The 21524-nt window shown below is 40.8% G+C and overlaps 1 protein-coding gene across 3 annotated transcripts; it reads left to right on the top strand.

The window, feature by feature from the left end:
- Positions 1-339: 339 nt before the first annotated feature.
- On the top strand, positions 340-19000 carry LOC131245966 (uncharacterized). 3 transcript variants are annotated; one of them, XM_058245787.1, is made up of 5 exons: positions 340-569; positions 736-4111; positions 4973-5099; positions 7957-8058; positions 18648-19000. In XM_058245787.1, exons 2-5 carry the CDS (start codon positions 1356-1358, stop codon positions 18714-18716), a joined length of 3054 nt encoding a protein of 1017 aa, XP_058101770.1. In that variant the 5' UTR covers positions 340-569; positions 736-1355; the 3' UTR covers positions 18717-19000. The 3 variants fall into 3 exon arrangements, 2 of the variants coding, with proteins under 2 accessions (XP_058101770.1, XP_058101769.1); XR_009171052.1 differs by lacking the exon at positions 340-569 and having other exon boundaries at positions 595-4111; positions 4973-5122; XM_058245786.1 differs by lacking the exon at positions 340-569 and having other exon boundaries at positions 597-4111.
- Positions 19001-21524: the final 2524 nt, after the last annotated feature.

A 21524-nucleotide genomic window follows, 5' to 3' on the forward strand; every position in this document is an offset into this window, starting at 1 on the left:
GTCCCGGTAGGCTGAAGCTCTATGGGACCCACCTAGATGTCCGTATGACATCCACTCCGTCCATCAGTTCCGCATGTTCATTTTACCTACCTAAGACCAAAAATCACGCACATCTAAGTAGGGCTTTAATACCCAACACTGAAATCTTCATGGGGTCCACCGTGATGTTTATAGGCCATCCAAACCGTTCATGAGGTTATTCTCACCGGGATCAATGTACAACACAATTATCACCCTGATTCAAACTTCCGTGGCCTGACAAAGGTTTTCCATGGTGGTCGTTCAATCCCCACCGTCTGAATTGAGTTTCGGATTTGCTTGTTTCACAACCTAACATGAGCTGACGGAACTGATGAACGGAATAGATATCTCACGGACATCGCAGTGGGGTCCACAGAGCTTCCGCTTATAGGGACTCCACGTTGAAGGGGTTACCGGAAAGTCGCGTCTCAACCGATAAGCTGCGAAAATAACCGAATTTTAAGAGGACAGAGAGGAAGCGAGTGATTGAAAAATAAAAATAAAACGACGCTCTCAAAACGTGTCGAGGTTTTAATGTTAAAGAACAGGTCCGTCTGTCTAATCTTCCTCTTTTTCCTATCAACCAATCATTTTCCGTCACTTCCTCTACAGAAAGAAGAAAAAAAACCTTCATTTCTTAATTCATTTCACGAATTCTCTCTCTCGATTGCTTGATTTCTAGGGTTTCTGATTTTTCTATGTATTTATCTTCAGCTGATCTGTTGGAATTGCTTCGGTTTGCCGTCGTTGACTAAGATGTATTAACCTACAGAAGAATCTAGAATTTTTCCCCTACAGAAGAAACATGATTTTTCCGTCGAGTACTCTGATGATAAAACAGTAGAATTTGCATTTTGTTTTTGTTGCAGAAGAGAAATAGATGATTTCATCGGTGAATTATCTGGAGGTAGAATGTGGTGCGTTCGGTTGGCTGTTTTTTGTAGTTTCTTGTTTGGTTGATTGCTGAAGTAAGAGTAGAATCTGGGGTTTTGAAGAAATGGTCTGGCTTTTCGGCAAGTTAGTCCATTGATGTACTGTGGTGGTGATGGTAATGGATTTTTTTTTCTTCGTATTTTTTGTTTGATCGCCAGTGAAACCGGAAGAGTAGAATCTAATCGCCAGTGAAACTGGAAGAGTAGAATCTAAGGCTTTGTTGAATTTTTTTCTGGTTTCTGATCTTGTTGAAGAAAGGGTTTGATTGAAGAAAATGAAAGACGGGATTTGTGAAAATTTTGAATCTTGATTAGGCGTGTCAAGGGGCGTGACAGGACATTCGGCATTTGTGAGGCTGATTGTGGGGATTTTGGCTTTTTTCTTTTTCAAGTTCTGCAGAAATGGAAGAGTTTTACGACAGTCTCGACTGTAGATTAAAGGTGTCAGGAATGGTGGCAGATTCCATTATGATGGGTATCGTGAATTCAGCAATGGAAGAAGCATACAAGAAAGTCTGTTCTAAGGAAGGGGATCTGGAGTGCTTGAATGAGAAATCTAGGTTCTGCGAGCTGGCTTTAATGCAACTGGAGTGGTGTTTAAAGTTTATACAAGAAGAGATGGATAGCTATATTGTTGAGAGCAGTCGGGAACGTGAAAATCTAGCCTTGGATTTGACGGATGCTAGGGATCGGATGCAGAAACGGCTAGAAGAAACTGAGCTTGCAATTGCTGAGAAAGACAGAGAGCTGACAGACAGATTGGAAAATGAATCGAAACTTAGACAATCTTTGGATTCAAAAGAAAAAGAGTTGAGTACTCTACGCGCTACCCTTGAGCTTGAAAGAACAAAGAGCGAGAGAGTGCAGGAATTTGTTGTCAGCAATCAGATCCATAGGAGCAATGACAGATTCTGTGACTTCTGTGAGATGAAGAATTATATGGATCAACAGTTTTGGAATATTAAACAAAAACTCGAGGATGGACGAGTGCACTTGACAGAAGGAATGCATATGGATCAGAGCTGTGGCAATCCAGGCAAGTTGGAACCCGCTGTATTGGAACCTGCATCAGAACTGTTGGAAGAAGGAAACCATAACCTTGCTGACATGAATTCTAGTGCTAAATCTGAAGGAGCCCATAACGGTGGCAGCAAAAGAATTGGATTTTTGGAGAATGTTTATAATTCTGAGGTTGAGGTTCTGAATTCTTTCCCAAAGATGGAACTAAACATGGCAATTGAGCAGATGACTGCGGATATTGACATTCTCAAGGAAATGCTGGAGGTAGCTTTTGAAATGATGGACAATGCTATTTCCTCATCCAAGTTGGCATTAATGGAAGAACAGTGGGAGCGGACTGTTGAGAAAGAAACTGTTGCTCTTGTGCTTCAGGGCTTTCTAAGGGAAATCCAAGTGAATTTCGAAGCAAAATCCTTGGATGGAAAGTACAAAGTTCCTCTAGGCTTTTCCAGTGGTAATTGGTCAGCATTGATGGATGACATTACGAGCCTGCACAATGAACTCGAGGTGTTGGTTCTTCAAAATGAAGTTCAGTCAAAACAAGCCTCAAGCCATCAATTTGGAACCCTTCCACTGAAAAGAAATGGTGTTAATAAACTGCGAAGATGCAGCCAGTCTGATTCTAACTTGAGGTTTGAAGAGCTACGTTTGGAGGACGAGGCACCTAAAGAGGATTCTGTAGGGCATCCCCATCATCATGTTTCTGAGATGATAAGAAATCATGAGCATATTATAAAGAAGAAAACTGAAGAGATAAATTGGCTGCAGGGAGAAATTCTCAGAGAAAAGGGCCGTCCTCCCTTAAGAAAAGATAAGGACCTTGATACTGAGAAGAAACTGATCCCAAAAAAAGGAAATTGTGTTAACAAACTGCAAAGATGTGGCAAGTCCGATTCTTCCTTGAGGTTTGAAGAGCTATTTCCTTTGGAGGACCAACCCAAAGAGGATACGGCAGCGCATCACCATCATCATGTTGCCGAGATGATAAGAAATCATGAGTATATTATAGAGAAGAAAAAGGATGAGATAAATTGGCTGAAGGGAGAAATTCTCAGAGAAAAGAGGCGTCCTCCTCTTAAGAAAGGCAGCGACCTCAATGCTGTGAACAAAATGATCCCAAAGGTTATTTCAAGATTGGACCATATCATAAAAGAAAATGCTGAGCTGCGTGTGACTCATGATGACTCTGGCTGGGTCCATGCAAATGGGGAGCTTTTTCTCCATAAAAATTTACCAAGACCCAAATTAGCAGACAAAGAGAAGGCCTTCTGTATGTCAGTAGATCTTCCTGAGAAGTCACATAATGTGATAGCTTATCCGTCAGTCGAGGTTGACTCGAGGGAGAAGATAAGACAACTGCAACAAGAAAGGGAAGATCTAGATATGCAAGCCATGATAATTAAAGACACATGCATGGTACTTTTTGAAGAGTTCATGCAGAGACTTCGTCGTCAATTAGACAGCTATAACACAGAGGACCTTATAAGGGATGATATATATACAGTTTTCTTCAGAGAGATGATTAGGGAATGGAACAGTGTGATAGAAAGCTCTAGCATTGAGAGCCTCATCAGGGAAGAGATATATAGAATTGTCCTCAGTGAGGTGGTCAAAGATATTGAATACACTGTCAATTTCACCTTAGGAAAGCATCAAGAGGCCAAGAATCAAGACACTATTCTGGAAGACTTGTCGTCGATTAGCAATTTTCCTCGAAGTATATATAGTGGAAAGAAGAATTCAATTCAAGGACTGGATTCCATACCAAAATTTGCTGAAGTGAAGGGAAATTCAACGTTAAATGGAAGTACTGAATTGATGCAGCAGTATATGCATCTCGGCGTTGTCAGTCGGGAACTTGAAGAGTTAGATGAACATAGTATTCACTCAAGTAAGGCAAAACTGAAAGAATTGAGTTCTAGTTTAGGCATAGAAGCTGGAGGTTGGAAAGAGGTTCAAGATCAGATGATTTCACGTGAAGGCATTATGCAAGATGCAGAACCCACCCAGTGGTTAGCTGATGGAGAAAAGCAGCAGACTGCATTTGGCTCGTTTGTCACATCTCTCACATATTTTTCTGAAGTAATCACGGACTTTGAGCACATGATGCATGAAAAAATAGGAGTTAATATTTTGAGGTATTTTCCCAATTAACTCATGTTACTTCATTAATATGCAGCAACACTCAAAATGGAATTAAATCAAATTTATGAATATCAATAGTCTCCCCTGGTCTTTCGCATGTCGGAGTCCTTACCATTTGGAGTTACCAGGAGCTCAATGTAGCTATATGTATAATTCCCCGTTTCTTTGTTAAAATTTTGAAGCAGCTTTAATGATTTAGTATCCTTTGATGTTTTGAACATTCCGGAATAAGAAAATGATGATAACCAAAGAGACGACTAGATATAGAATCAATGTGTCTGAGAGCCTGTACTTTTCTGGATCAAATAGTATAGCATTTTTCTTAAATTTCTCATCCTTGCCATGCCTTTGGTTTCTAGACTGTAGAGGCTTCACATGTTGGACATGACATGACTGATTTGGATCTATATCGCCTCATAACATTTCCTGTCATGTGTGGAGCTATTTAAATTGCAGTGTTCTAATACTATTTGGTACTTAATATCATAAGGTATTCCACATAAGAATTTAATTACCTGGACAGGACATAAATGCTTGTTGTCCAATTAATTATCATAATTGTTTTGCAAGATAAACTCAATCTCTTTGAGCTCATCTATTCTATAACTAAGCTCCTGTATAGAAAAGATCATTGGTCTATGAAAAAGGATATCACTGCTTAGCTTAGTGAATGTTCTTGTTTGAGGCTTTTAAACCACATTAGCAGTTTTTAACATAGAGAATTCTAATGGATGTAAGCACCAGTTATTGTGCCTTTTTTTTTTTTTCCTTCAATACTTATGGTCATGGTAGTTTAAGTAGCCACCACCCTTAGAAGTTTCATTTTTTGATGATTGAATTGTTATTCTTTCCAGGTTGGAAGAGGTGAACCATCAACTAGATCCTTTGATTCAGCATGTATGCCTGCTTAGGAAAAGGGAAATGCTTTACAGGAAGGCTTTTATCAGGAGATGTTACGACCTTCAAACTGCTGAAGCTGAGGTTGTGGAAGTGGTCCATTTGTTGTGCGTTTATTACTTTACATTGATCATCATCATCATCATCATTATCATAGCTCATCCCAAATCCCTGGAATCAGCTTTAAGAAACCTATTTCGCCAATAAATTCTAAGGCCCTATCATTTAGTAAATGAACCAGAATTCACATCCTTCTCACCTCCTCAATCCAAGTCCTTTTAGGTTTTTCTATCATCCTCTTTTCAGGCCCTTCTACCCTAATCAATGTCCTCGTCCTCACCACAGCTGTCTCCTACATGATTGAACCATCTCAGTTCAATCAGTCTTCGTTCTATCATTTCTAGTCTTTCCACACATCTTTCTCAACATCATCATCTCTACAACAATCAATCTCTGCTCATGCTGCTACTCTTAACTGCCCAACAATCTTTGCTCCATATAGCATGGCCGGTGAACAATTTCCTCATAAAAACTTTCATTTTTTCCTATTCGGAATCGGTTTGACTCTCTTGTAAGTTTTATAAGCATGTGATGATCACATGCACCCTATACAAAACATCTCCACTTCATCTGGCCAGCTCTATTTCTAATTCTAAACATCCTCATCAATCTCCCATCCTTTTGAATCACACCATGTTATCTGCAAGCGACATACACTAAGGGACTGTTGGGAGAAAGATCCCTTCTTGACCACACACACAATAATATTGAAATTAAAAAAAAGCAAAAGAAAAGGTGCAGACCACAATACAGATTTACGAGGTTCCCTTTTAGTATGTATATGGATTCATGCCAATCCACTATGCTCAAAGGCAAAAACGAAGAATCTCTCAATACAATGAAGTCTCTCTCTCTCTCTCTCTCTCTCTCTCTCTCTCTCTCTCTCTCTCATATGACAGAATATATATTACCCCAAACGAACTAGGGTTTACATAAAACTCCATGTGAAATTATAAAATTGCCCTTTGGATGAACAATTCACCTATGATGATCAAGCTCCATAGATCCTAACAAGGACCTCATCCTAGAAACTAGCGGGTAATTCATCTATAACAAGTACCAAAAGATAGGGCTTAATGCTGACCTCTGATGATACCCATTACTACGAGAAACTCATCAGTCTCTCCACAGATTGTTATCACCCTTGTACCTTATGCATGTCTTTAATAACGTCGACATATTCTCGTGGGACATTTTTCCCCATCACTGACCATATAATCTCACTAGGCACTCTATTGTATGCTTTCTCTAGACCACAAAACCATGCATAGATTCTGTTGTCTTACATTATATAGCAATATTAATCCTAGGCTTCCAGCCAATCATGTGCTGGAAGATTGTAGGCCTTGCAGTTGCGGGTGTAAATGGCCCAGCTTTGGCAGAGGAAAATTTTTTTTTGACTAGGCCTGATCCAGACATTAAAAGTTAGGGCTCAAATCAATCCAGGCCTAGCCCATTAACACCCTTCGTTTCAGTATAGATGATGAAACTGATGTTGCATATGGTGCCTGTCTCTGACATTAACGTGAGGTGTCCATTATGGTGAACATAGAAAATGGCAGAGGGATGTATGGTATTAAAATAGCAGAACTTTAGACATGTTTGCATCCTTTTATAAATAGAAAGAAATATGAAGGCCTTTAACAAAGCCAACATAGTTTAAGCTAAGGAAGGTGAATCCGTAACCTTCAATGCAATTGCTGACTTCTGTGGATCAACCTACTACTGAATGATTGCTCTCAATTCCCAGAGCCTATATTCCCGACATGGCTGGTTCAACACCTATATTCCTAGTCCCCATCAATATCCTTCTTTCCCACCTTTTGACTTTGGCCTTCCACCAGTTGCTGCTGCAGTTATATAGCCAGCATTTCAGGCAGTATTTGAATAAGCCGGCCCATCCGAGGATCCGATCAAGTACTGGTTCATAAAGCCGAAACCTTATCGCCTGTAATCGCTATTATGGAAGGGTATGCCTGAATGAGAAGAAGGTATTGGATCTGACGGTTAGGCGGGTGAAGCAAGAATCAATCTGATATTGTTCCCCATGTTCTTATGAATCTTAATAAGAGGCACATGACTGTCTCTCTTTCCAACATGCATGAGACTTCTGATCCCATCAGTTTCCATTAATCAGTAGTTAACAATAACTTTTGCCAAGTGAGGCCTTTCTTCCCTTCTTCTCAAGTCTGTCATGGTGGAAGAATGAAATGCAACCACATTCATGCCACATCTATCAACTGCAATAAATTAGGAAAACATACTGATTCCTTGGCAACAACCATAATCCTATGCTATGGTGCTACATATGAGATCTTGAGCTTTGGTAATCCCAAAAGTGCCTCCACATGGGACACACAAGGAAACTCGTGCCATATATGCAAAATCCAGGCCACTCATCAGGCAGGTCCTTTCTTGTAGACACCTTGAACCAAGAGTCAGGATGGTCCACCATCCTGTGGGTTGCTTGTGTATGAAAAACCAAGACGGTTTTTATAAGTATCCAGTGGTCCACAACATTCAACCATGAAGCTTGCATGGGGCTGAAGAAGTATTTACATTTCCCCTGGAAAATCATCATTTTCCATGCTTATCAATGAAAAGTGCAGTGTTCACAATATATGGAATTATTTGCTAGCAGCTCCTAGTTGCCATGGTCTTTGGCCATGAAAAAATTGGTCTGGTCCCTTGAATGATACAGGAAGTTTATTAGTTGTCAGATGGCATTCAGAGAGTGACAAGATATGAATTTAACTCTACTTGAATCACATTAAAAGTACCATCTTGTCAAGAAATTTCTTTATTTTGTTATTCATACTTATTTTTGGGACATTTCTTGAATTCTTTACTCATGCTTCTCTCTGTGTTTTCTGAAATCTAGGTGGATCTTCTGGGTGATGAAGTGGATGTGCTTTTAGGACTTCTACAGAAGATATACATATCATTGGATTCTTATTCACCAGTTTTGCAGCATTATCCGGGGGTAAGTTGGATATGTTCCTTCAGAAACTTCTTTTGTCGTTTTTCACATGTGGATTTTCCATGTTACTTATTTTTTTACTCATTAATTTCTTTGGTACACGATTCTCTAACTAGCAGTGCAACTGGACTGGGCCAGGCCAGGGCTGGGAGAAAGAATGTCCAGATCCAGCCCATAAGCTAAGAACCTGTTCAGGTCCACCCAGTCTTTTAGCTTGGGATTTATGCTCTGTGGAGGGTGTACTAGCAAAATAGTTGGCCCGTCAATGTCAAGCCCAAGTACTCATCAAACCTAAGATTCAGGTGGCCCAAGCCATGGGCAATGAAGATTATCCCAAACCTGACCCAAAACAGGAAGGACTTGGGCCAGGTCCAGCCCAGCCCAGCCCTGTAGCAACCCTATCTCCAACACACATGAAAAAAATTTCTGCTAAATACTAGTAGGGCTGTGAATATAAATCAATACCAGGATATGGAAGATCATCATTTGGTTAGAAGATTGTATTACTTGAAGTTATAGTGATGCAGGACAGCCCTAATTATGATGCATGCTGATGGACACAATTAAACAACGGAAATAAAAGGAATAAATGATTAAAAATTCTAACAGTAATCATCATAACTGAGAAAATCATAAAGGAAACATGCAATGGAGCAAGCCATCACCACAACCATGGATTATGGAATTCAATTACTACTTGGGTTGGATCCGGCGAGGGATGAGACCTCCCGATCTTGCATGGTTACACCCAATCGATCAATGAAGATCACTAGTCCGAAGAACCAAGAAGTTTCTCGGATTAGGGATTTGAGAATTTGGGGGTTTAGGTTTTAGATCGGTTCTTAAGATTTTGATTGAAGAAGGATTAGCCAAAACTAGAAAATAAAAGGAAAAAAATTATTACCTTGAAGAAGTTGGTACAAGAAGAAATTAGGAGAAGAAGATCAAGGGAAGAGAAGAAGCATCATTAGAGAGAAGAGAGGAAGGAGGTAACCAAAGGGTTTGCTTTTCATTAATCAATAGTCAAAATTCGAGTTTAGGGCTTTAACCCACTTAAATAAGCAAATAAAGACATAAAATTACTAAAATACCCCTAGGATAAGCAAATAAAGACATAAAATTACTAAAAGACCCCTAACTAAGTCAAAAACGCATAAATAACATAAGTACGGGAAAGTTTGGGCGCTCGGTCTTCTTTCTCCAATCTTCCTTCACATGTGTCTTCCTTAAGTGGGGTCTTCTATATGTCCAATCACATGTGAAAGGTCTTCAGCTCCTCAATAGTCGCCTATCCACAAGAATGACATTTGTGGTTGGCGCTTTCTTCGTTGGTACACCTTGAATGCGCTTGTGTCCGCATCAATTCCCCTCGGGTGAGAAAAACTCGACTCCGATGAGTTGAAACTTTTGTAGCGCTCGAGTAGATCTGGATCAATATCCTGTAATGCGTCGCCCGACAGCCATGTAGATTCAGACGATGGTTTGTTCTTACACTTGACAAGATACCTTTAGAAACCCCCATCTCTTGTGGATACTATCTCGTCATCCAAGATTTCCTCAATTGCTTCTTTATGGGTAATAGGTGGAGGAGGGGGTGGAAGGAGTTGGGTAGCAAACTTAGAAAAAGGCCATGAAAGGGACGATATATCAACAATGGGAGTATGGGCACGGACTAGATCTTCCACATTAAAAGTTGGATTAATGCTTATTTCAGGTGGAAGGTCAACCCGATACGCGTTGGACCCAACCTTTTGTAATATCTTGAATGGTCCAGCACTACGCGCTTGTAACTTCTTTGCAGATCCTTGAGAGAATCGCTCTGGCCTTATTCGCACGATTACAGTCTCCTTCTTGAAATTCTTGCACTCTACGATGAGAATCAGCTGAAACTTTATAATCATCATTGCTCTTATTTAACTGTTGTCTAATATGTGTATGCAAATCATGAATATGGCGTGCGAATGCATTGGCTGACTCAGAAGACCTTTGGGTAATAGACATAGGTAAGAGATCTATGGGCATTATAGGTTTATAACCACTTACAATTTCAAAAGGACTCAACCTTGTAGATCTATTAACTGACCCATTATAAGCAAGTTCAGTAGTTGATAAAATTAGGTCCCAAGTCTTAACATGTTCACCCACTAGACAACGTAGAAGATTTCCAAGGCCACGGTTTACCACTTCAGTTTGACCATCTGTTTGTGGGTGGTAAGCAGTAGAAAATTGCAAACGAGTTCCCATAATGTACCACAGTGTCTTTCAAAAATAGCTAGTAAATCGAACATCACGATCAGACACTATGGTTTTAGGTAACCTATGGAGACGCACCACACCATAAAAAAAAAGACGAGCAACATGAGACACATCTGACGTCTTCGAACATGGGAGGAAATGCGCCATTTTAGAAAAATGGTCCACAACGACAAAAACGGAATCGTGCTTTTTTAGAGTCTTGGGAAGCCCGAGCACGAAGTCCATACTAATGTCTCGCCATGGAGCATGTGGCACTGGCAATGGCGTGTACAGCCCGGTATTTTGCTTTCTTTGCTTTGCCAGCTGACATGTTCGACACTGTCCTAAAACTTTGGCTACGTCTCGCTTGAGACTTGGCCAATAGAAACGATCTTCCACGAGGGCAATGGTCTTATCTCGACCAAAATGGCCAGTTATCCCTCCTGAATGAAGCTCCCAGATGAGGAATTCACGAAGGGACATACGGGGAATACAAAGTCTGTCTCCCTTGAAAAGAAAGCCATCTTTAAGAACATATTCACCCATAATATGTTGGTCACTAGAGAGCGACGCGTAAGTACCCCCAAAATCAGGACATATGGGGTATTCATCTTTCAGTTGCTCAAATCCGACTACCTCTACACTCAAGGAGTTGAGCAACGCCACTCTCCTACTAAGGGCATCCGCTGGTTTGTTTTCAACCATGGCCTTGTGTTTCAAAACAAACGAATATTCCTGAAGAAACACTACCCACTTGGCATGCCTTGGGTTGGGTTTCTTCTGAGAATGCAAATATCTCAAAGCCTCATGGTCAGAAAACAAAACGAATTCTTGCGGTAGGAAGTAGTATCGCCAATGTCTCAGAGATTGCGCTACCGCATAAAATTCTTTGTCGTAAGTGGAGTATTTTTGTTTTGCCTCATTCAGTTTCTCACTGAAATAGGCCACTGGGTGTCCTTCTTGACTCAACACTCCACCTATACCGACACCAGACGCATCACACGCTACTACAAAGACTTTAGAAAAGTCAGGTAGACGCATGACAGGAGCTTCCACCATCTTGCCCTTAATTTCTTTAAAAGCCTTGATGGCGGCTTTAGACCACACGAACTCTCCCTTTTTCATGCAATCGGTAATGAGAGCCATGATCGTACTAAAACCCCTAATGAACCGACGATAAAAAGTTGCTAGGCCGTGAAAACTTCGCACCTCATGAATGTTCCTTGGTTCTGGCCACTCAACTATGGCCCTGACTTTTTCAGGGTCTATGCGCATCCCTTCAAATGACACTATAAATCCTAAGAACACAACTTGGCTAGACATGAATGCACATTTCTTAAGATTAGCGTACAACTTTTCCTTCCTAAGGACACTACAGACCATCTTTAAATGTTCAAGGTGTAATTCCTTAGTGGTACTATAAATAAGAATATCGTCAAAGTACACCACTAGGAATTTTTCCATGAACGGCCTCAAAGCTTGTGTCATCACCCGCATGAAAGTACTGGGTGCATTAGTCAAGCCGAAGGGCATGACCAACCACTCATACAGCCCATCTTTCGTCTTAAACGCTGTCTTCCACTCATCTCCTGGGCGTATACGGATTTGGTGATATCCACTCTTGAGGTCTATCTTAGAGAATATAGTGGACCTGGCCATCATGTCAAGCATATCATCAAGTCTAGGTATAGGGAACCTATACTTAACAATAATTTTGTTTATGGCACGGCTGTCCACACACATGCGCCATGTGCCGTCTCTCTTTGGCGTCAACAATGCAGGCACGACACAAGGGCTCATACTCTCTTGGATGAAACCCTTTTGCATAAGCTCATCAACTTGCTTGTTCAACTCTGCATGCGCTGCAGGGTTCATCCTGTAGTGAGGAAGGTTCGGTAGAGTAGACCCTGGGACAAGATCAATGGCATGCTGTATGTCCCTCATAGGTGGCAACTCATTCGGTAAGTCTTCAGGAAATACATCACTGTATTCCTTCAAGACCGATGTCACCTCATGGGGCAACTCTGATAGAACCTCGAGTATAATTTCTCTAGCCACAAGGGCATACACCATAGAATCCTCCGTAGCCTCTTTTTCAAACTCTCTTGCGCTGATTATATGTAAAGACTTAGGTTTGGATTTCCCCATTTCTCTAGGCTCACTTGCCTTCTCATCCTTCTTCTTCCCTAGTGTATTCTCAGGTGGCATGGGATTAAGTTTGATCTTTTTACCATTATACATAAAAGTACATGCATTTGAACGGCCAAAGATCGTGACATCATTATCGAATAGCCACGGTCTACCTAGGATAACATGTCCCACATCAATAGGTAAAACATCACACCATAGGGACTCTTTGTATGACCCAAACTCAATGGGGACTAGACATTGTTGGGTGATAGGTAGGGATGTCTTGTCAACCCAAGAAACTTTATACGGTTCTGGATGAGGTGTGGATTTCAGTTTTAAGCGATCTAAGGTGCTAGTGGAAATCACATTCTGACAACTTTCACTGTCCACTATCACTTTACAATTCTTTTCACCACATTTGGCAATAGTGTAGAAGATAGTGCTTCGACGCCAGTCAGCACTACTTCTAGACTGAGCTAACACACGCCTGACTACTGCAAGCGTTGCTTCTCCATCCACTTCTTCTTCATCAGTAAGTCCTCCTTCAGGGTGATACTCTTCAACTTCACAATCACCATCTCCACCCTCGTGGGGCTCGCTTATAACTAAGGCTCTCCCACGGCTCTTTGTAGGACACTGATTAGACATGTGGCCAAGGTTGCCACACTCATAGCACCTCACTTAGCTCATGTTACTAGGACCGGCACCAAGAACCCCTTTGCCCTTGTCCTCCCTAGGCCTAGACTGAATGGTCGCCTGTGCCCTAGGTTGACTACCAATATTAGGTCTAGTTCCTTGGAAACTAGATCTAGCACTGGAGTCTCGGGATTCGAAAGGACGAACGACAGGAGCCTTCAGATATTGCTCTAACTCCTGCATGACTTGATATGCTTCATCTAAGTCCGTTAAGGGCCGAGTAATAAGCTCGCGCTGAAGATCCGCACAAAGGCCCGTCTTGAAACGTGAGAGCGTTACTAGAGGGTCTTCTCGGATATCACATCGCATCACATACTCTTCAAATTTAGCGATGTAGTCAGCGGCAGGCATTGACCCTTGGCGTAAGGATTGCCATTGGTTAAGGAGCTTTTGACGGTATGAGAGAGGAAGGTACTTCTCCTTCAACTTCTCTTTCATCTCATACCAATGTGTGATAGGGGCTCTACCAACTCTCTCTATCCTTCGCTCGGTGTTGGTCCAGAAGAGCTTGGCTTGACCCACAAGCTTCATCTTAGCAAACCGCATTTGACGGTTTTCCGACATGCCATACCACTCAAAGTAGTGGTCCATGTCAGCAACCCAGTCAAGGAACGCCTTGGGATCCAAGCGCCCATCAAAACTCGGGGCCTCAACTCTCACACTCTTCATCGCACGCTCATTTGGATCATAGTGGTCTTGATGACCACATGTGGCTCGTGCCTCTCGCACCACACCACGACCGTTACTACGATCTCTATCCTCACTACCACCACTTGTGGTAGCGCGTTCTTCAATGATTCCTTCCACTTGGGAGTGCGCATCTTCCCCTACAACGGGGTTTTCCTTTTGGGACGCCTCTAGTTGCTCCACCTTAGTCATGGTAGTGGTAATTTGGTTCTCAAGGCGAGCAAACTCATGCCTTTGACCCGCTTCTAGGGCGGTTATCTTTTGTATCAATTGAGCAAGTTGCTCAAATAACTGCTCGTTATTCATGATAGGTTGAAGTCCGAAACCTCTACCTCTTCTCGTGGGCATACAATGAAGACTTGAACCAAACTCTACCTAACTAAACTACTAAGTGTTATGACTTTCAAGATGAATGCGATGAATGCAAAACTACTATGAACTGACACACTTAAGTTGAAACAGGAAATAACTCAAATCTGAAAATTTTCCAGATTAGGAACTTTCTAAAATTGAAAAGTTTCTAAAATTGAAAACTTTCTAAACCTGGAACTTTCCTAAGTTAAACCTAAATATCAAAACCCTAATTTGATAACTCGATCTAGACAAAAACCATGCAAGCCTTGGCTCTGATACCAAATTTGACGCAGGACAGCTCTAATTATGATGCATGCTCATGGACACAATTAAACAGCGGAAATAAAAGGAATAAATGATCTAAAATTCTAACAGTAATCATCATAACTGAGAAAATCATAAAGGAAACATGCAATGGAGCGAGCCATCACCACAACCATGGATTATGGAATTCAATTACTACTTGGGTTGGATCCGGCGAGGGATGAGACCTCCCGATCTTGCATGGTCACACCTAATCGATTAACGAAGATCACTAGTCTGAAGAACCAAGAAGTTTCTCGGATTAGGGATTTGAGAATTTGGGGGTTTAGGTTTTAGATCGGTTCTCAAGATTTTAATCGAAGAAGGATTAGCCAAACCTGAAAAATAGAAGGAAGAAAATTATTACCTTGAAGAAGTTGGAGGGGCACAAGAAGAAATTAGGAGAAGAAGATCAAGGGAAGAGAAGAAGCACCATTAGAGAGAAGAGAGGAAGGAGGCAACCAAAGGGTTTGCTTTTCATTAATCAATAGTTAAAATTCGAGTTTAGGGCTTTAACCCACTTAAATAAGCAAATAAAGATATAAAATTACTAAAATACCCCTAGGATAAGCAAATAAAGACATAAAATTACTAAAAGACCCTAACTAAGTCAAAAACGCGCAAATAACATAAGTACGGGAAAGTTTGGGCGCTCGGTCTTCTTTCTCCAATCTTCCTTCACATGTGTCTTCCCTAAGTGGGGTCTTCTATATGTCCAATCACGTGTGAAAGGTCTTCAGCTCCTCAATAGTCGCCTATCCACAAGGACGGCACTTGTGGTTGGCGCTTTCTTCGTTGGTACATCTTGAATGCGCTTATGTCTGCATCATATAGTGGGTCAGATCCTACTTTCACCACATATACATGAGATCTGAGTCATTCATCAAGGGAGCACTAGCATGTGTCATGGCCCAAAAATCTGGCCACTTTGCTCTCAAGTGGGTAACACGTTAACAAATAAATGGACAGTTAGAAAAAGAGACTAAATGTCCACATTCGATGTGCAAGTGGCACAATACTTCATGAATGGACCGGCTTTATTTGAGCTATGGCACATATATGCTGGGAGCTCACCTGATGAAACAACCTAGATTGCATGCAGACAAATGCCACACTCCCAACAGGTTGAGCATTGTAAGAAACTGATGGTTGAAATTGATTTTGGTCCTCCTGAGTAGTTCGAGTATTGCAAGGCAGTGTCTACTCCAGAGGACAATGCTTTGCAGTCCAAGGTAGCTAATCGTGTTTAACCCAGTTCAATCTGCTAGCATTTGTAAGACATGCTTGCTGCAGAAACAAAGTGCCCTGCATAGCTAATTACAGACTGTATATCCTGTCTGATGTTGCCACAATTTTTTTACCATTGAGAATTCAAATGTCGTTACTTATGAAAATGGAAGTGGCTTCCTAGAAAGCTTCTTTGTTATCATCCATAGGGAGATCTGTAAACTGTAGGTCCATGTTCCTGAATACCCACTCCTAGAAGAAACTCAATCTCTGAAAACGGGTTCTTTTTCCAGCATAGCCATTGATATCTGTAAACAAAGAGAAGAAGGGTGAGGTGGTGCCGCAGGGGTTTGCTGACGTAGGAGAGGCCGGATCTGTCAGGAGGTGGTGCCGGTGACGAAGGAGGTGCCGGATCAGGATGTGCAGCTGAAGATGGTGGAGCAGGGTTAGATTGCAGGAGATCGGTATGGTTCTGATACCATGTAAACGAAGAGAAGACAATCCTCCTTTGGTTTCTTGTATTTGAGACAACCCTAAAGGGTTGAATATATAGAGATCTACAATCATCTATACAAGTTAAATAATAAAAACAGAATCAATTATCTATACATGGAAAATAGCTATACAAGGCATGTTTCCTGTCTAACAATATCAACCTAGGAGAATTAGTATAATTGTATACTTCATGATATCAGCGAAACCTTTGACTGAACGTAAGTCTTCTCCCCTTTTATGTTTGCACAAATATAGATTGAGAAATAAACTGATACGCAGACCATGACAATTCACACCAATGCATAGCTAGTGCATCTCAGGTAGAATTTGGGTCAGAAGTGGCCCAGCATAAACAAGTTGGGCTCATGTTGACCCTGTCCGGACATGACCCACCTATCTCTTATTGTAATAAACAAACAAGCAGCATACAACAAATGCATTTATTTTATTTCAGTGTAGGGGTGTGGGACAAAAGTTCTCAGGGTTCAAACTTTCCCAATACTTATCTTTTCTACAAGTAGGTCAGGCCGCGAGCATCCATTTTAAGGCACCATTTGAAAAGTGTGGATCATCCATTCATTGTAATCTTGGGATGACCCCCCATCCAATTGTGGAACACAAGATTTGAAAAGTGAGGATTCAGGCACATTCATGCGACATGTACAGAGGCAGTGTGCAGGTGTTATGGATTATCACGCTCTTCCAGAGTATTGTATGGTTTCTCGTATAGATTTGGCTTAGGGCTTATTTGAGTGGAATGTATCCAAAGAGGTTTGGTCATGGAGGGGATTGGGTGTGAGGCGGGTAAATTGCCGTGGACATGCCTAGTTCTTCCTCTACACATGCATTGGAAAGCTGCCAAAACACACTTATGGGTTGTGGTAGTGGAAAGAGTTGCAAGGAAGATATTAGGCTGGAAAATATATTTGTCACTAGTGGGTCACATTACATTGATTAAATTGGTGTTACTGAACATGCCAATCTATTTCGATGGTGCAAGCCAAAAGATCAAAGTGGGGGTAGGGATAGAATCATTGAAGGGCAATGATTCGGTTATCTATGGTTCAACTGGTATCATAATTCCTGAATTTCTACGAGAATCAAGACCGAGGAAAGGAAGTCTTCAAATCTCTGACTCAAACCCATGGTCGAATCCTACTCGGCAGAATGCAGAATGGGCTGATCTGGTCTTTCACAATAAAGTGATAGATGCAACAGTCATGAAACGAGTTTTAGCAGATTAATTGGTAACTTTGGAATGATGGCAGCTCTACAGAGAGTGATGCTCAAGATGGAAGAGGTATTTTGAAAGGCAATTGTCTGTTTAATTTGCAGATGCTTCATGAACGTCATTTTGGGAGGATGTGTGGTGTGAGAACATGGCTCTTTATCAAATCTATCTTCATCTGTACCAAGTATCACCTACGAGGGAAGTAATGGTTTCTCAATGATATAACATGATTGAAGATCAGTTAATTTGGCCCTTAACACTCTGAAGAGAACTCTTTAATGATGGGATTGAAGAGATTCCGAGCCTGATGAAAAGTTCCAAATAGATGGAAGGTCTCGCCGGGGGAGGAAAATGGAAATAGAATTTGGGAAAGGGAAGAAACTTTCTCAGTGAAGTTGTTCCATATACTCCAATATCAAAAGGTTGTGGAGCAGAAGGATGGTATTACTAATGTTTGTGTTATGTCTTCAGGATGAGGAATAGGCAAGATCAGTTGTTTATGCATTGCGGATTCTTGGTGGCAGTTTGGAGGAGATCCTTGGACCTTTTTTGGATAACCTAGTGATGCCAGGGAAGATCGACGCCTTTATTTTCACGTGTTGCAAGGGGGTTGTATGGGTAAGAGCAATAAACTTTTGTAGCACCTTCTCCAACCAAGCTGTGGTTGATTTGGAAGGAGTGTATTAATAGGACGTTTCACACAAGTGAGAATTGCGTAACAAAACTTTCCTAAAGGTTAAAGGCAGAAGGGTCAGCTGATCTGTGGGCCTGAAAGCTTTTATGGGATGTAGGTGAGGGAAAATTTTGGGGGAGGGGTTCACTCCGTAATGGTTATGATGATATCTCACATCTAATTCCTCTAAGCTCGCTTCTGTGAGCTTTCATTGTTCTTTTCTTTTGGTTTTTCTGTAAACTTGTGGTTACCATTAAAAAGTAAGTAACAAAAGAGACATGGATTTATCTAGGTGCCAATGATTCATGACAGCATGCTGCCCAAGAGGTTTTGCAGAAGGCTCCAACTCAAATTGAAATGCGTTGGAGTTGATAATACATAGGAGTTTACGTCTTTCTTATGAGGCATTTGGTGACATGGACTCTGGGGCAGCATACTGCCGGGGAATTTTGGCAAGTGCAAATCTGTTTTTGGATACTTTCCCTGCAAAGCAGGCCATCAGTTACTGATGGCATGTGTTTGTGTTTGAAGTACTGAATGTAGGCTTTTGCCATTTTATAGATAATGGACATTCTCAGATTAATCAGAGAAGAACTAAATGGAGAAGCTGGTCTTATTTCACGGAAATGAAGGTACTCCTGGCCTTTTGTTGCTAGCGTTTGGCAGACATCAACATCATCATCGCCATCACCATCACCATCATCATCAACATCATCATCATCATCATCATCATCAGAGCCTTGTCCCAGCTATTTGTACCTGCTAAATTTCTTGTGTATAATAACTTGTATAGTTATATCCCGTAAGGTTTTACAGTAGTGTTCGGTTTTCTGGTTTGTACAATTAGGGGCCATGTTTCACTATCGATTGCCCATGCACCAAAAAATCACTCAAAGAGTGGAAGGTTCTACCGATTAGATTTTTCCTTTATCTTGGTTGAATCTGAACCGGGGCTGGATTTTCTTACTTGGCCGTCTATTTTCTGGCCACCTATTGAAGGGTTAGAGGTCTTCCAATGTGGCAGATATTTGTTGAATGGTCCATGAATAGCAGGGGCCATAAAAGCTTTTTGGATCGTTGATACTCCCACAAAGAAGAAAAAGAAAAAAGAGGACCGTGCATATGTTCGTGAAATGTAGGAGTTGTAGTAGAGCTTAGTTAGTCTCTCTCTCTCTCTCTCTCTCTCTCTCTCTCTCTCATAATGTCGGGAGTTTGACCATGGTTTTTGGATAATAATTGCATTTTGAAATTTATAGTAGTCTTTGCTATCCAAATATGGTGAAACACCCATTATGGGAAATGTCATCCATTTTCTTTTTGTTTACTTTCTTTCCCTACCATCTAAATGGGTTGTAAGGTTGGATTGAGTAATTGCCTGTCACTCAATCCGTTTTTCTTCACATATATTTCTTTTATTTTTGTTTCTTTAAAAATGTTCTTTTTGTTGAGCTAGTACAATATAGGGTTTGACTTTCTCCTTATCAAGAAAGCTACTTAGCCTCTGCTCTTGATGCTTATAGGTAAGTTATGATTTTTTCTATTTTTAGAGTATTTTAGAGATTCAAGAGTCTTATAATTACTTTTATTATTATTTTAGTAAATTTACTATTTTAAGAATGCTTATTATTTTGAGAAAGTAACAAATTTAGGGGTTATAGACTTTTTGTTGACTTTCATCAATAATATTACTTTTATTTCTTGTTTTAAAGTTTTTAAATTTTTATTTTTTATTTTTATGGATTTAAAGGCTACACTTGAGAGGAAGACTCTTGGATTGATGTCTTCCAACAACGGATTGGACAATAATAATCCTTTTACAATACTCTAGGGAATGCTTGTGTGACTCGGGTGAAGTTTGAGGCCTTTCATTAGTAATTCAAACATTCATATAGGAGATGTAAGCGTTGATTGATCAGTTGATTGAGGCGATGAATGATGGATTGTAAACACATAGTCATGCCAATAAACAACCAAGGACTGATGAAGGAACTTGTAGTCAGTTAGTTTGTACTCAAATAACCATTCCAAACTATAGGCCACAAAACTCTATTTCATAGAGCTATAATAGGTAGGAGGGATGGCTACGCTGACAAACTTGTCAAGATGTACCTTTCAATATTCTTAATCTTACAATTAATTATGATAAGTAAGAAAACTCTCTTCCATGACTCTACAAACACAACCCCTACTTACAGTAAGGGGCTTCTTCAGATCCTTCTCCCTCCTTAAGTGACATCCACCGTTGATTCCTTCCTACCCCTGAGTTTCGTTGTCTAGAATACATGGGTATCAAGCTTTCTCAGTGCTAACTCCCGCTGTCAAAAAGCCAGCAGTGGTTGATTCCACCATTCGATCTGGTACGAGTATCCGCCGGGCGACAATGAGTTTCATTTAATCCAAAAAGTGCTGAGTCGGATTCGACAATGGGTTTGAGTCTGCCATGAGAGGACAACCTGTTGTTCCTACTCCTCTTTCTTCGTTTGTCAGTGTACCCATCCCTCCTACATATCATAGCTCTATGAAACATAGGAATGCATCGTCGTAAACTGCATCTGATTTAGACCATTCTGAGACATAAAAAAACAAAATCAAAAGTTAGTCTTCGGTCTTGAATGCATAACATAAATAGATGAGGGGCATTTTTTAGTGGTACACTCAATTAGTTCATCATAGGAGGCAAGGTTAACTTAGGAACCAGATGCTTTTCGGTCAATCAGATGTAGATATTAAGGAGTGGCTCTTGAGGAATCCATTGATGTAGATAAAGAGTGGGCTTATGCAGATGAAGGAGTGTCTGTTAACAAACCCACCGTTGAATTACTTGATGGCACAGATGGATTGATGGTCCGTCAAGAAGCTTTGATTGAGGTAAAGCATCAGTTGGGGATCGATGGAGCGACAGCTAAGGTCAACTAGATGGCCAAGGAGGTGGACAATTCTTCGGTCATCACAATGAAAATGGTCATCCTTCGACCTTCTCTATAACGGCCAAAGCGCATAAATCAAAGGCCGGTAGTGACGGTGTGAATTCTAGGAAAAAAAAAAGAAGCTCCCACGCTTTTATCTTTGGTTTTAAGGTATATGAGCTAATTTGGATTGATGATGTAGTAGACTTGGAGTCACCACTAGCCAATTAACTCAAAATCCCGCAGTTGGATAGAACCTGCAGAATCTGTAAAAGTCAGAGAATCAATAGACTCTCTTGCTTTTACGTTGACTCCTGATCTGCGACTTGAGATTCTGAGTAAGGGACTTTACTTACAAAGAGGGAAGGTGTTAGGCACCCTCTCTGCCCGTACGGGTGTAGGGTCTCTATTTTATGTGGTGAGCTGATCTTAAAGGATAAAATAATAGGATGTAAAGTATTAAAATGAGATTAGGCATATTCAAATTTTTGATATGGCATGGTCCAGAATTCTGGCAAGCCACAGAGCAGTC

Source organism: Magnolia sinica, chromosome 5 (assembly GCF_029962835.1).
Source record: "Magnolia sinica isolate HGM2019 chromosome 5, MsV1, whole genome shotgun sequence".
Lineage (NCBI taxonomy): Eukaryota > Viridiplantae > Streptophyta > Magnoliopsida > Magnoliales > Magnoliaceae > Magnolia > Magnolia sinica.